The sequence below is a fragment of the Chrysemys picta genome, chromosome 7, assembly GCF_011386835.1.
Source record: "Chrysemys picta bellii isolate R12L10 chromosome 7, ASM1138683v2, whole genome shotgun sequence".
Taxonomy (NCBI): domain Eukaryota; kingdom Metazoa; phylum Chordata; order Testudines; family Emydidae; genus Chrysemys; species Chrysemys picta.
The window spans coordinates 81,401,524-81,417,714 of record NC_088797.1 but is presented as its reverse complement, the minus strand read 5'-3'; the positions used below and the strand labels follow the sequence as shown (position 1 = coordinate 81,417,714).

Here is a 16,191-nt window from a genome sequence, read left to right as displayed (position 1 = left end):
GCTCTTATAGAACCCTGCAGGTGCTGTCCACCTCCTCATGTCAAAGAAAAGATCAGCAGTAAGTGGTGCATCCTGCACAGGAAACTGGCCTCTGTCCTGGCATTAAAGGGGCTTTAGCCTCTCGGAGCATCAGATATAGAGCTGCCCAATCAGAGCCTGAGGGGTGGATGTTGCCATCACTGGGTTGGCAAAAAGGATAATGATTTCTGTAGAAAGAGGATCCTGCTTAACAGAAAAAATGAGGCATTCCTGAACAGATTTTTTGAGGTTGCAGATATATTACAGGAAGCTTTACTATACATAGTGTATGCCTCTCAGGTGGTGGATAGGGAGCTACAGAAACTTAGCAGAGGTCTCCAGAGACCAAAGATGAGGATTTAGAATTTGCCAAGATGCTCCTATTGCTGTGCTCAATTCTCTCATTCATATGAAAAACTCCATACAACATAATCCAGTCAATTTGTGAAGCGATGGCCACTTCAGTGGCAGGCAAGAGTGCATTGTGGCTAAAACAATAGCCATTTTTCCCCTCCAAAATCAGACTAGAGGCCCTGCCATTCAAAGAGAGGGTTTTTTCAGGGATGAGTTGGAGAAGATCTAGCATTCCTTAGCTGCTTTAGAGATCCAGGTTCTGACCTACGAGAGGCCCAGATATGGGCATCAGGATCACAGTCCAAAAGGGGCAGATCCAGGGAACTAGAACTACCATCCAGAAGAAAGGGCATGACACCACTTCAAAATGAAGGCAAGCTTCAGATGGGTTAGCTGCTTTCATTATCAGAGAGATGATAGACACCAGGGAGTCCCTTCAAATTTTAAACAGACAGCCTTAAAGTACAATGGTCCAGGTGCAGTCTCAGCATCGGGGTTAGGCGGAGGAGTTTCTTCCCCATTTGTGCCCAAATGACATCCAATCAATGGATGCTGGACATGTTAACATATGGAGATGTGATTGAGTTTGATACAAGATCCTCTCAACTTATTTCTCTTTCCCTGACTCATCAACCAACAAACTACTTGAGGCCTTTTATTTTCTACATAAGATACAGGTCATGTCTATTGTCCTGAAAGATCAGAAGGACACAGGGATCTGATCCATCTGTTTCACTGTTCCTAAAAAAAAATAGGGAGTCTGTGTCTAGTTTTGGGCTTACAAAAGACCAGTTTCTTCTTGAGAATCTTGACTGAAGTCATTTATTCAGGAAATGAATTCTGATGTACTCTTATTCTCTCTGGGTTTCCAGGATTCATACCTGCATTCATCAATGTTGTAGTTTCAGCAGATGGAGTATCTGTGATTTGTTGACACAAATCAGCAGTTATAGTACCAAGCTCTCCCTATCATGTGGGTGGTCATGCCTAGTGGTTAGAACAGGAGTCAGGCCGAATGGTCAGAGCAGGAGTCCTAGCAAGTGGTTAGAATAGGAATTGGTAGCGAGGAATCGGAGCCCAAGGTCAGAACTGGAGTCCAGGGCCAGATCCCAAAGCCAGGGTTCAGAGCTGAAGTAAGAGGTCAGGAATTGGAGCTAAGGACCAGAACTGGGTTACCTGGCGCAAGGCAAGACAGGAGCAGGGCAGGAAACAAGTAGGTGAAGGAGCTATCACAGCTGTGTGCGAATGCTGCTGCTGGGCTTAAGAGTTGGTCTGCTGACTCTTCCAACAATTCAGGCAGTGTAGCTAATCAGGCAGCCTACTACAGGCCGGCTGTGCTCATTAGATTGCCCACAGACTGGGTCTGCTGCAGGTCCTGCTTCTAGACTGGCTGTGCTGCAGGCCGTGATTCCCGACATTCCCCCATGGCCCTAATAAGAGAGTGTACATACACCCTCCCAAACCTGAATGACTGATTGGTTTAAGCTGAGTTGGAAGCTGCAGCCAAGATGTGAGGGTATACTTCATTCACCAGGGAGGCACAGGAAGGTCTGACTTTTGATTACTTGAGTCCAAAAGAACATTTGTCTTTCAGCAGTCCAGACTGCAAGAAAGATGAACACAGCTGATGGAATGAGCAGAGTGCCACTGAATCAAGGAGATGAAGGAGATGGGGAGTTAAATTCCCAGGTTTTTCTGTCTTTGCAAAAGGTGGGGCAGGCCTGAGATGAAATCTCATGGCATTTAGAGAAAGTAGAAGAGAACCAAAATATTTCAGCACATTCAAGGAAGCAGGGGCACATGAAATGAATACTATAGAAATTCTCTGAATCTTCATGCTGGTATATATTCTTCATCTGTATATGCTGGCAGTGTCCCACAGAAGATTGCCAGATCTAGAGGAGTTATCATAGTGATAATTCCAATCTAGCTGAAAAGGCCATGGTACCCAAAAACTAGTGAACATGTCTACCCCGCCCTTAGCCTCCAGTTGAATCCAGCATGTTTCATGGTCTGTTTTATTGTTAAGTGCACCAGTCCAAAGAAAGAGGGCTTTATCAGATAAAATCTCTCTGATACAGCCAAAGAAGCCATCAACTTTAAAAATGAACTCTAGACGTTGGAGAATCTTTGTGAGCTGGTGTGACGAAGTGTGGATAGAGCTGATTGAGGCCCCAGTGCCAGCCTTCCTGTTTCCTGTATATTGGTCTAATCTTGGATTTGAGTGTCAGTTCCATTAGAGTACAAGCAACAATAATACTGGCAATCTAAGGTTTGGTGGATGTGGTCTCAGTTGGATGAACCCGCCACCCTTTCTGCTGTAAGCAATAGGTGATGATCCCACCTGTATTACAATGCTTAACTGTCTTGAGAGGTGAGAGGTCCAAGTTGTCTGGACTGGCATAAAAGATTGAAGAGAGAAATTTTCTTTACCTGTTAATTTCCTTTCTTTGAGATCTTCTATACCAGTCCAGCTTTCTTGCCCTGTATGACTTGGATGCCTGTTACCTTTACTCAGTTTCAATGCCAAATTGCTGATATGTTCAGATTCCTGCTGTAACTAAAATTGTTTGTTAAACTTCACTGAAGAATAGCATCATTTAATTTTTTGGTTTGGTACTGCTTTCGAAGTACTCAGCTGAAGACTCATAGATGGCTAGATCCTTAATGTGTAAGGGTGTAAAGTCAAAATTCTTAGTATTCTGCTGGTTGGGAGAAACTATAATCCAAGCACCTGGACTGGTTCAAAAGATCTTGCAGAAAGAAAATTAATAGATAAGGAAATTTTTCCCTTTTACATAAAGCAGTTAATAACTAACCTAAAGTATATTTTACATCTGATATAAAATGTTTATAAATAAATTCATATATTTATTAAAAAAATAAACCTGTTTCTTGAGACATAGACAACAGATGTAGTTTTTGTTTTCCCCATCTCTCACTATTATTCAGTAATTAGTGGCTAGTCAAGACAAATGTTCTGTGGGCTTAGCACAGTGAGGAACTGCTTGTGGTGGTTGCATTTAAAAATCCACTCATGTCTCATTGGAAATATTTTTAGACCATTCTGCTTATGTCATATTTTCTTAATTCCTTTCCAGTGTATTTTGGGGGGGGGGGGGGGGAAGCTCTTCATGCAAATGTACATGCTGCTTTTTCTTGACTTGAGATTATAATTTTGTTTATGATGTTATGATCGGATCCTGTGGAAATTTTGTCAAACCAGATTATCTTGTAAAGTTTGAAATCTGGAGGAGCTGAGCTGTTATGAAATAAAGATACTATTTTTTGCAAGTGAGCCTATTTCTGACAAATGATGGAAGAGAAACGTAGGCAAAAACGTTAATACTTTTTTTTTTTTTTTTTTACTAAACTCATCAGAAGGCATCTACTGCTCTTCTGGAGTGGAATTCCTTGAGAACTCTTTTACTTCAAAGGGATTTGGGTGCCTAATTCCCTTAAGATCAAAAGTTTGGTTTGTCCCTTCCACCAACAGAAGTTGGTTCAATAAGAAATTACCTCATCTATCTTATATTTATTAATTCCCTTAAGATCCTTTTAAAATACTAGCCAAAATTCTCATCTGGATATTGGAAACAAATTCCTGTTACTTTTTAGGTAGGTAAATGTTGGACCTACCAACATAGTTTTCCTTTTTTAAAAAATGATATAGTGTCTCACCTGTATTACAGATTGCAAAAGAACAGGGTCTAGAAGTTTTACCAGAGCATGATCCAATACGTGACCAGAGTTGGTATGTGAACAAAAAACTTCGCCAAAGACTTTTTGAAGAATATGGAGTAAAAACCTGCACTATTATTCAGTTCCTTGGTGATGCTATTATTTTACCAGCAGGAGCCCTTCATCAGGTAAAATTTACTTCTGTTCAAAGATAGATACATGTAAGTTCATGCTTGAATTAAATTTGATTTCACTATCAGTGACCATCATAATATACAGAAATAAATAATACAAACTGATTGATAGAAATTGCTAGCCAAGATTATTATGCAAGAACTCAGAAATATTCAAAATAACTTGGTTATTTCTCCAAATGTCAAATAATGGTCAAAACACTATTAACTGTTGTACAACTCTTTCAATCCAGTTAACTTCCTTTTACTAGCATAGGATGGAAGCATGGCAGTAATTATAACTTTCAATATAAACCTAATACTGATACACCTTTCTAATTTCTGCAGGAAAAAAATAGTTTACACTTGAAATTTTGTTTGTTTGGTCTACAACTGTGGGAGAATTTTTGGGAAAGTTACAGGTTAATTGACAGGACATTTCTGAGATGAGATTTTTGAAAAGTACTTCTTCAATCTGAAACATATGGACTATTCAGACTTCTTTTTTACATAGCAGGAATATCGCCAGTCTGCAAAGTGGAAACTAGCATTAAATTTCCCTTTCAGCAGCCTCCCTTCATGTGACACACTGTTCTATCTGTGCTGCAAATTAATTAATTAATTAACTCCAGAGAGAGAAATTATGGGGAATCAGTGTATTAATTGTGAAGCAGAATTGTCCCCATCCTAGCATAACCATTTTTTTTCTTAAGCCACCAGTAGCCCCTGTGCTACAGGGGATGGGAGTCTCACAAAGAAAACTTTCCCTGGCTAAAGATCAGAATAGAATTGTAGCCAGTAGTGAACTCATGCTGAGTCTGAGCATGATGACATGGTGAAGGCAACCTATGCTGTGTCTCAAGCATGGCGTTTCAAATTGATTTGCAGGCATGGGTCAAAGAGCCATGACTATTTTGGTTGATGGTCCCCATGTATATCCCACTCTGAGTACTCTGTGCACCTGAGACTGGAAGATTCTTGCTGTCAGTATCCATTGGGCTGTGCTTCCTTGTTCTTCAAACCAGGGGCATTCCTACTAAAAAAATTAGCTTTGTTTTGTGTTAATTTTTTTTTTCTTTAGATAGTGTTTTGGTATCTGTGGGTAGGGTTCCCTCCATCCCTGTTGCCCCAACATTTGGGGTTCTTAGCATGCCTAAGATCCCAGATTTCATGTCCTGTATGGCCTGCTCCCAGATCTTCCCAGAGGGTGGTCTGCACAATTCCTGTTCGTGTGCCTTGGAGAATCCCACATCCCCTCCAAGTACAATGTTTACAATTTGTTTCTTCTTTGAACTTGGCAATCCCATGAGTTCCAGCTTTGAAGACACTTAATGGAGCAGTTGATGAGGTCCCAGTCTGATACTCAGTTTCCTGACCCCCCTGTACATTGGCAGGAGCTGCCTACCAGTGCCCCTTCTGGTCCAAGGCTTTCCAGCTCTGAACCATTGGATATCAAGCCTAGGAACTCTAGTAAGAGATGGGAGGAGGATATGATCAGACACACACCCCCTCCCCCGGTTGGAAATGGGATAAATCCCCTCCTAAAGCCACTAATAAAAGGAGCATCTCCCCTACCTTGTCCAAATTGGGTGAGACCTTGTGCCATGGTAAGGGTGTCAAACTGAGTTCACCAACAAACTTCCACAGGAACTCAGGCCACAAATTCAGGCCCTCATCGAGGAGGGTAAACTAAGAAGCAGACTTTCTGCAGGCTTTGCTAGATGCTGCAAGACGCTGCTTCCCATTCCATGGCAGCGTTGGTTGTCATAAGGTGGACCTCATGGCTACAGTCTTCTGGAGTCCCAAGGAAGTGCAAGCTACTGTGGAGGACCTTCCGTTCAGGGGCAGCCATTCGTTTAATGAGAAAACAGATGAGGCACTGGATACCTTCAGAATCCCAGGCTACCCCTCTGTTCCATATGTATTTATGCCACAGTTCCTCGGAGGAAGTACTCTAGACCACCTGCATACAAACAGCATCTCACTTAACAACTTTTCTGCTATCAGAGAGCATATGAACATTCCAGGAAGTGTCAGAGACTGTAGCATAGAAGATATCACGCCCTGCTGTTGTCAATCTCTCAGACCATTTTGACATGACTAATGAGAGCCGCCAGCCAGCCAGCCTTCACTCTGACTGACACCACCGTTGGTGGCTTCCTGACCTGATTCTTCCAGTATGGCATTATGTCACCTCAGATGGATGGGTCATAGAGATCATCTCCGCTTGCTACTCAACAGTTTTTCCCCTCCCCGTTCCTCCTCCGGACCCCTTTTAGGAGAGGATCTTCAGGAAGTGGACGCCCCTTTACAGCTAAGAGCTTATAGAACCCATACCCTCTCAGCATAAGGGGAAGGGGTTTTATTCTGGGAGCGTCCTCATCACTAAAAATAAAGGGGTCTGGAGGCCCATGAAGCTGAATGTCTTCATATGCCTTTCAAAATTCAGGATTTCCAGCCTGGCTGCTATAATTCCCTCCCTAAACAAAGGCGATTGGTTTTCAGCTCTGTTTGAACGACGCTTATTTCCATGTAGACATTCATCTTATGCACAGGAGGCCCAGATGATTATTGGTACAATCCTTCCCTTTAGGCTCTCGACAGTTATAGAGTTTTTAATGAGGTGCTGTCAATAATAGTGATATACCTGTGCTTCCAAGGCAGCCCAGTTTTTCATTATCTTGATGACTGGCTGCTCATGGGCTTGTCATGTCAGGAAGTACAACCATCGATCCTTTGCCTACCCAGCTTCTTTTGAACCTTTGAACTTATAGTAAACCTAGAAAAGTCCAATGTAGTTCCAATGCAAGTTATAAAATTTATCAGAGCATCTCTGAATTCAGCTTCAGCCAGAGCTTATCTACCAGAGGACATAGTCCACATGATGCCTAACATTATTGCTCAGCATCGGATGTGTCCTCACATTACAGTCGGATCTGGCCTGATCCTAATAGGCGTCATGGCCTTCTGCCCCAATGTTACGCCATTTGCAAAGTTCCCTCTCTGGTGCCCCAGGCATGGTTGAGGACAGTCTACTCTCTGAGCAGAGACAATCTGGACAAACAAGTCTCAATTCCCCAAGGTATTCATTCCCCTTCCACCCACGAAGAAGCTGATTATGGATGCCTCCCTAATGAGTTGGGGAATGCACCTGAATGATCACATGGCTCAAGGCTCTGGTCCCAACAAGAATCCACACTTTACATCAACCTCCTCAAACTGGGGGATCTTCACTAGGTTTGCAGAAAGTTGCTGTTCCTCATCCATGCCCAGCACATTCAGATAATGTAGGAAAACATGACCACAGTCTACTACATAAGCAGAAGAGTGAGGTTTCTGGCCCTTTAGGTAGAAGTAGTCAAACTCTGGAACCAGTGTATCTGTCATCAAATCACCCACTCAGTGGTGCACTTCCTAGAAGTAATGAATACCTTGGCAGACAGCCTCAGCAGGCACTTCCATAAAGATCACAAGTAGGAACTGCACAACTCAGTAGTACAAAACGTATTCCGACAGTGGGGTTTCCCATCATGGTATCTTCGTGTCCCAGGACAACGAGAAATACCCACTTTACTGTTCACAAGCAGCTTTGGGACAGTGTTACAGAGGGGACACTTTCCTAGTTCAGTGGTGAACTGCTGATGTATACCTTCCCACCAAATAACCCTTTTGACCCGAGTCTTGAAGAAAATCAAGTAGGACAGAATGCTGGTGATTTTTGAGACATCATGCTGGCTGAAGCAGTTCTGGTTCACCAGCATCCTCCAGATGTAACCATTTCCATGCATACAGATTCAGCTATTTCCGAACCTGCTAACACAGAACAGAGGCAGGATCAACCCCACTATCTCTCCACCTGACAGCCTGAAATTTGGATGGATGCCGAGCTTTGAGAAATCATGTTCCAAGGAAATACAGTCCATCCTCAATAATATCAGGAAATGCTCTATGAGAAAATGCTTTGTGGTTAAATGGAAGAGATTTTTTCTTTCTGATGCCAATTTTGTTGCAAGCCACCAGAGAATTTGGACACCTCTATCATCTTAGACCACTTTCTTTCCTGGAAGAAGTTGAGCATATCTCTGTTACCTGCGTGTGCATTTGGCAGCAATTAATGCCCTCCATTCCCCTGGTTGACAGCTACTTTGTCTTCACCCATCCTATTGACCATAAGGCTCCTGAAAGGCCTTATTAGAACCTACCCCCAGTAGTGAAACTAATGCCAACTTGGGATCTCAATCTGGTTTTGTCAGCGCTTATGAATCCTCCATTTGAACTGTTTTCAGCCTGCTTCCTTCTTCACCTGTCTATTAAAGTAGTCTTCATGACTGCAATCACTTCCTCCAGAAGAGTGGGTGAGCTAGGGGCCTTTATGGTGGACACTCCCTATACAGTGTTCCATCAGGATGCTGTCTCTCTGAGATTATACCCCACGTTGATTACAAAGTTTCCCTCTGAATTCTACCTGTCTTCTACTTGAAACCTTGCGCCACCAGGGAAGACAGAACGCTTCATTCTCTGGATGTCCATTGAGCCTCAGCTTTCTATCTACGAAGGACACAACCCTTCAGGAAGTCTCCCAAGACTCTTCATTTCCATTCATTGAGCAGATGAAGGGGGAAGCAGTCTCCTCGCAGAGGCTTTCCAGATAGATTGCTGGTTGCATCTGCCTTTGCTATGATCTTGCAGGGGCTACTCTTCATCAGAATGTGAGGGCTTACTCGACCAGAGCCTAGGCTGCTTCCATGATTATTCTTCAGGATGTTCTTCTCCTGGAGATCTGTAGAGCAGCAATATGGAGCTTTGGGTATACCTTCACTAGACACTACTATGCCCTGGTGCAGACCTCTTCTGTGACTGCATCCTTCAGTCCAGCAGTCATTCAGTCAGTGGTGCAGCATTGTTCCTTGGACCCTCATCCTCGATGAATATTGCATGCTGGTCACCCACAGTTGCATACGCACAGGGACCATAACTCAAAGAAGAAAGAAAGGTTCTTACCTTACAGTAATTGGAGTTCTTCCAGAAATGTGGTTTCTATGTATATTCCACTATCCACCCTCCTCCCTCTCTGCTGCAAATCCTTTCTTAACAGAAATTCCCGGTAGAGAAGGAACTGGAGATGTGGTTAGTCTGTGCCTCCCCATATGCCCTCGGTTCAGATTATAAAGAGGTGCAGGTAAGGACCAACAGACACTGATAGGAAGAATGTTCTAGTCTCAAGCACATGGAGTACATGTGTACCCCCAGTGGAACCACATGTCTTGAAGAACTCCAGTTACTGTAAGGTAAGTAACCTTTCTTTCACACTGGTTAAGAGGGATTGCAGGCCTCAGGCCTTTGAATCTTCTCATGCAACTTCCTCCAAGGCGTTCATTCCACCTATTCTAAGATGCTGGACCTTTCTGATCCAAGGTGTACAAACAACTACCGAACCTCTTTCCCCAGAGAGAGAGCAGAAAGATGTTTACCAATGTACAGTGACCTGAAGGACTTTATTAAAAAGTAATCTGATATCAAACTTCCCAGAATGTATCTGCTGGCTGTTTCAGTTCCTCAAAGAATGATCAAAAGCATTGAATGCAATACACAAGGTGAACTTGGCTGTCATTCTAGTGATTTAAAAAGGAAAAAAAAATCTGTTCTACTAGATTGGATGGTAGCCCAGGAGAATCTGTGAGACTGCAAACTTGAATGTATTTCTAAAGGGAACTATGAATTGCTTGTCAAGTGCACCTCTATATGGTCATACATTACTATATTGTACTAAGAGCTTTTAAGGTCTAGAGTGATTGGCCACAGAGCTGCTTCCCAAACGATTCTGAAAGATGAATATCTCTGGTATGTATTTGATGTTTCCTTGGATCCGTTGTCCTTACAGGCAAAATAGAGGGCAAGAATGTGGTTGGATTATGGCCAGAGAAAGCTAATTCTGAAGTCAAGTGAGGCCTCATTAGTCTGCCGAAGTTGGAAGAAGAGAACTAGATGCTAGAAGAGCAGGCATGAGTATGCCTCCCCTTCAGGGATGTAATCTGTCACTTTTTGGTTAAATGGAAAATTGAATAACTGATTTGTTCTCTTATTAGTGATTAGTGGGTATTACGCAGAAATACATTCCGTACAAGAAAGCAATTTGTGACTTTCCCAATTGCATCAGACTCAAACAGAAGAGTTTGTTTTTGGCTGGCAGACACATAAACACATAAACCACTAGACTGTCACAGAAGAAAAAAAATTCAAGACATCTATTCTCTCCTCTTGGAGGGAAGCTTGTCAGGTTCTCTACCCCAAGGATCAAAAGTAAGGTTTAAGACACTTCCAAGATATTGTAATGAGCTAGGTGAAAACTTATTATGGATTGAGGTAAAGCTCCACTGACATTGATAGATGTGAACTCACCCTTCAGTTAACAAGTGTAAGTATAAACCCCCACCTAGGCAAAAGTAGTGTGTGAATTCATCCAGGAGCTTTAGCTAGGCATTGTTTTGGGTAGGGATGTATGAGGATGGGGGACGGGAGGGGAGAGGAGGCAGGAAAGCAAACAAAAAACACTATTTTAAAAGATGGAGACAGCCTGAAGGAGCAGCTGAAAGCACAGTGGGTGACCCTGGAAGAAAGCTGGGGGGAGAGGTTTTTGGGTCAGGGCTGCAGGCTGAAAAGGATGCTCTTGGTGCTATGAGCAAAAGAAGCTATTTCCTGCCATTTAAGTACTTCTGCATTCAAAGATACAGGACTTAGTACATTCTTTGTAAAGAAACAAAACTGTGTCAAAGAAATACCTGACTGTCACCTATTTCTCCTCAACTGGAACAACCTAGTAGACACCAAATTTTATGCTAGCCATTCAGGTCAAAATGGACAATATGTTGGTTTTGCCAAAGGACCTTGTAATCTATTCTGGGACCCAGGGCCGTCCATGATTTCTAGAACCTTAACTTTGAATTTTTGATTTTCAAACTAGTCTTGTGTTCTAACCCAGTTCTCTTTTTAAGATATAAATGTTCCCAACATTAACTTTGTTTTAATAAAGTTTTTGATTGCAAATTGTAGTTTATAGCACTCAGTTTCTCAGAAATAAACACCAAAATAAAACTAACAGAAACTGATCACTTCAGATATTTACATCTAAATAATAAAATCACTAAATACACATGTAATGCAGCTGAAATGTAAATAAATAAAATAGGAACTGTCAAAAATCCATAGGTATTACCGGAAAAACTGTTTTATAAGGTATGAAGCATATAATTGACATCAAACTAAACGGAGTGCATCAGCACCACCACATTCAGTATGTGTATTTCAGAGCTAAAAATAAGCATGGCCTACTGTTGTCACCTTTAACCCCTTGACATCAATTCCAAACAGTTGCTTTTGAGATGGAGATATTCCAACTCCTGGCATCTAGGAGTTAATAAGACAGTATTTATGATGGATAGATTCTGGGAATCTTTTTCTCCAAGTGACAAGTTCCTATGAAAGGGATGTGTGGGAGAAAATGGAAGAACTATGTTCTTGTTCTTTAATACATGTGTAAAAAAAAAAAAAATACTCTTTCTACATAGATATGTAAATATTGACCTTAAAGTACCTTCACCTATTTTCTATATAAAAAGCACATTTAAAAGAATAACACTGAGTCTTAACAAGTATGAGTGCCATATTACGGTCTGATAAGATTTCATTATTTTTGCATAGATATCATGATATATCAATAATTAAAACTAAACTACAGTTGTCAGACTATATTTGGTGATACATTATCCTTTTCATTGTTTTTCACTTGCTAATTGACAGTGATTTGAAACTACTGCTGATTACAGTAATATAAATATCGTGGCTTGTAAGATGTATGAAAATTGTTTTTTAGAGATTTTCTTCTACACTTTCCTACACTTTACTTTTTTATACTGAAGTATAGATTAGAGAAGTCTCGATATAGTAAAATTGTAATTGTTAACTAATATTAGCACAATGATAACTGTTTCTGTATCTGTTACTAATTTTTAAAATGTATTGAAAGTTGTCATTAAAAGATAATGGTGAAATACTTGACTCAGTGATTTAAGTATGTCCGTTGAGATTAAATACATAATTTAAATTGCCTTTTTATAACAGGACAAGTAATTATATAATCTAACAAACTCCTAAAAATATGTTGATTTAAGAGCATAATGGCATATTAGAATCAGAGGCTTGGTCTACACTAAACCCCCAAATCGAACTAAGGTACGCAACTTCAGCTACGTGAATAACGTAGCTGAAGTCGACGTACCTTAGTTCGAACTTACCGCCGTCCAGACCCGGCAGGCAGGCTCCCCCGTCGACTCCGCGTACTCCTCGCGGCGAGCAGGATTACCGGAGTCGACGGGGAGCACTTCTGAGTTCGATTTATCGCGTCCAGACAAGACGCGATAAATCGAACCCAGAAGTTCGATTGCCTGCCGCCGAACCAGCGCGGTAAGTATAGACAAGCCCAGAGACTCATAGACCTTGAGAGGTCATCTAATCCAGTTCCCTGCACTCATGGCAGGACTAAGTATTATCTAGATCATCCCTGACAGGTGTTTGTCTAACCTCTTAAAAACCTTCAATGATGGAGATTCCACAGCCTCCTTGAACAATTTATTCCAGTGCTTAACTACCCTGACAGGAAGTTTTTCCTAATGTCCAACCTAAACCGCCCTTGCTCCAGTTTAAGCCCATTGCTTCTTGTCCTATCCTCAGAGGTTAAGGAGAAGAATTTTTCTCCCTTTTTGTAGTAACAGCCTTTTATGTACTTGAAAACTGTTATGCCCCTTCTCAGTCTTCTCTTCTCCAAACTAAACTAACCCGGTTCTTTCAGTCTTCCTCATAGGTCATGTTTTCTAGACTTTCAATATTTTTTGTTGTTCTTCTCTGGACTTTCTCCAATTGGGCTACATCTTTCCTGAAATGTGGTGCCCAGAACTGGATACAGTACTCCAGTTGAGGCCTAATCAACGTGGTGTAGTAAATGGAATTTTTTTTTTTTTTGCTTTTTTTGTTATAGTGTTAAACCGTTGACTCATATTTAGCTTATGATCCCCTATAACCTCCAGATCCGTTTCTGCAGTCCTCCTTCCTAGGCAGTCATTTCCCATTTTGTATGTAATGTAACATGCTTATAGAGAATGATGTCCCAGAGATGACTTGGTAAATACACATGAGAAAGGAATTGCTATTCATGTATGGTCCCTACAGCTAAGAGCTAGAAGCTATGTGTATGTCAACTGCACAGGGGATGATCTGTACAGGAGACCGCTTTCTCTGTAAGGACAGAGAAACAGACATCTATGGCCAGGAGTTGGGATGGGGAACTCCTGATCCTTCACACACCAACTCCCTATCTAGGACCGCTTTCTCCTTACTCTCCCTAATTTTGGGGGTTGTGCTCCACTGGCTCAGCTTCCCAATTATTGGAACTCTGGTAGGGTGTATTACCCTTCACGATTACAGTCTGAGGCATCAGTAGCAGTAACAGCCCTTCTTTATCTCCCTGGCTCTTCTCTGTTTTAGATATGTCTGCTAAGGAGAGGAACTTTCATCTGTACGACTTCTTTAAATATCTGGACCTAATGATTGCCTAGATCAATTTGTTTGATTTTGCTAGATACTGTGTTAAGCTTATGGGAAGCCCTGTACGTCTTTCATAACTACTTGTCTGGGGATGGGAGGGGGAAATATTTGAGAGGTCAGTGGGTTCAGAGATGATTGTAATAGGTAGAGGAGGGGAAGTTAAGAAGTTTGATGGGGTTGGAGACACTTGGCACTCAGGTACATGGGATTTTGGAACTTGGGAAAGGGGAGTTGTTCACTTGTCACTGGGAAGAATGTGTGAACTGGGGAGGGGTTTGGGAGCGAAGACAGTCAAGGTCACAGCACAGGTTTTTGAGAAGGGAATTGGAAGATGGAGCCTAGAAGATGGATTGAATTAATGAGGAAGTAGCTGGCTGCATGCCAGGGAAAGGAAGAGAAGGGCTGGGCTTGCACTCGGATTGTGGCTAGTGTCCTTCAATAACATGCCAGCTTAGGAGCACGAGCCTGAACAATGTTAGGATTTTAGAAAAGAGTCTCATCCTTGTGGAGTCTATTGCTGCACAACTGACACATGACTTGTGACAACAGATAGGAGATTTTAAAATGTTCAATAAATGTCAGTTTAATATACTTCATTACTGCTAACTTAAAAAGTAAAAAGATTCCCAGTCTGATAGTTACTTGGTTTGAAAGATCTGGAGCCTATACTTCACTTTTTATGAATTTAAAAAAAAAATACAGATTTTAATTTTTTCTTTGGACAGGTGCAAAATTTTCACAGCTGCATTCAAGTAACTGAAGACTTTGTGTCTCCAGAACATCTTGTACAGTCATTTCACTTAACACAGGAACTGAGGCTGTCAAAAGAAGAAATCAATTATGATGATAAAATGCAGGTAAGAAATGAATTCTCAACTAGAACTTGTTCTGAAGGCACCGCATGCTCTGATTCTGATTGAAATATGCAACTGTGTGTGTGGTCATTTTCTAGTTGTTGTTCACACATAATCATGTGCCTGTTTGGTCCCCATGAATCTGAGGGAGACGATGTGAATGCAACGGTGTAAATGACTTTCAGTTGATCGCTGTTTTGGTATTTCACAGTGTGTTTAAAATATCAAGGTGTTTACTTTTGGACTAATATTTTTAACTTAATCTTTTTTCCATCCACTAAGCCTAGGGCTCAGTTCTAAACCTAGTTACATACCATGCATTAATAGTGGCTTTTTTTATCACTTGTATCTTACTGAAGTGTGTCTTATACTTCTGCAGGTTAAAAATATCTTGTATCATGCAGTTAAGGAAATGGTGAGAGCTTTGAAGATTAATGAAAATGAAATGGAAGATGTGGAAGAAAACTAAAGCGCTCGCTGCTTTTTTATGTTAAAACATCAGATGGAGGTTATTTTTTCAATTATATGATGAACAGTATGCACACTAATTTAAGCTTCACAAACCATCAGTGCCAAGAAAACATAGTCATCGTATTTACTTGTTACTGACACTGCAACAGTATAGCGTCATAGATCACAGCTACTGTGATTAAATGTTACTTATTAAAAAAAAATTAAGCAGCATTCTGCTGTATTGTATTATAATGTATATGAAGTTTGTGAAATGTCAAAGATTTAAGATGTATTTATTTTTTGAAAAAAAAAACCCACAAAATTCTATGCTATATTGTTGATCAAATGTAAATGTGACTTGTACAGTTTGCTAAAATAACTCTGGTATTTTTCACTACATTGAGACAGTTACTGTGAGAGTAGGACACAAACACCAGCTATTGCCTGCATTTGGGACATTGCTGAATCCGCACAGCAGTCATGTCATTATCTGAAAATTACTGCCAAATAATTGTAAACTTTGTAAAATATAAAGTATATAAAGTAGATATTAAATACAGACACTTCAGTATTTTATTGAAGCTATTCAGTGTACAATTAAACATTTTCAAAAGGTGTAATTTATTTAAAAGATTGTCTCATTTTGGTAAAATTTATGTGAACTTTTAAAGCTAAATATTAAACTTAATATGCTCTGTAAATATATACATATATACATTCAATGATGTATTTTTTTAAAACATTGGCTTGCTTTAATTTGTTAAAAGTGCAAGTGTTACACACGCTTTGTACATTGAAGTTGAAAGGGGTTTTGCATTTTCCATTAAAATGACTTTATCAAATGTTGTCTCATTGTGTTTGTTTTTCATGTTTGTGGCACATTTGTGACAGACACACTTGTCTGAGTCATTCATGCCTTCACGGTGATTGCAGATGTCTCTGTTGTAAAGCTGCCTACTGTAAAAGATTGGAATGTTGTATGTTAATTAGTGTGCACCATTCACCCTCTGCCAGTTTTAATATGAAACTGCTAACAGACATGCTGGAGCACAGTTCAAGTG

The 16,191-nt window shown here is 40.8% G+C and overlaps 1 protein-coding gene across 11 annotated transcripts in view; it reads left to right on the top strand.

Annotated features, from left to right (window-relative positions):
- JMJD1C (jumonji domain containing 1C) overlaps nucleotides 1-15,972 on the top strand; it is a 348,731-nt gene extending 332,759 nt beyond the window's left edge. For all 11 annotated transcript variants that reach the window (XR_010589237.1, XM_005294323.5, XM_008163232.4 and 8 more), the window contains 3 exons: nucleotides 4,065-4,241; nucleotides 14,549-14,680; nucleotides 15,057-15,972. Coding sequence is in view for 10 of the 11 variants with exons in the window: in XM_005294323.5 (XP_005294380.1) it covers nucleotides 4,065-4,241; nucleotides 14,549-14,680; nucleotides 15,057-15,146 (399 nt within the window). In the remaining variant the exon portion in view is untranslated. The remainder of the gene's footprint in view (nucleotides 1-4,064; nucleotides 4,242-14,548; nucleotides 14,681-15,056) is intronic.
- Nucleotides 15,973-16,191: the final 219 nt, after the last annotated feature.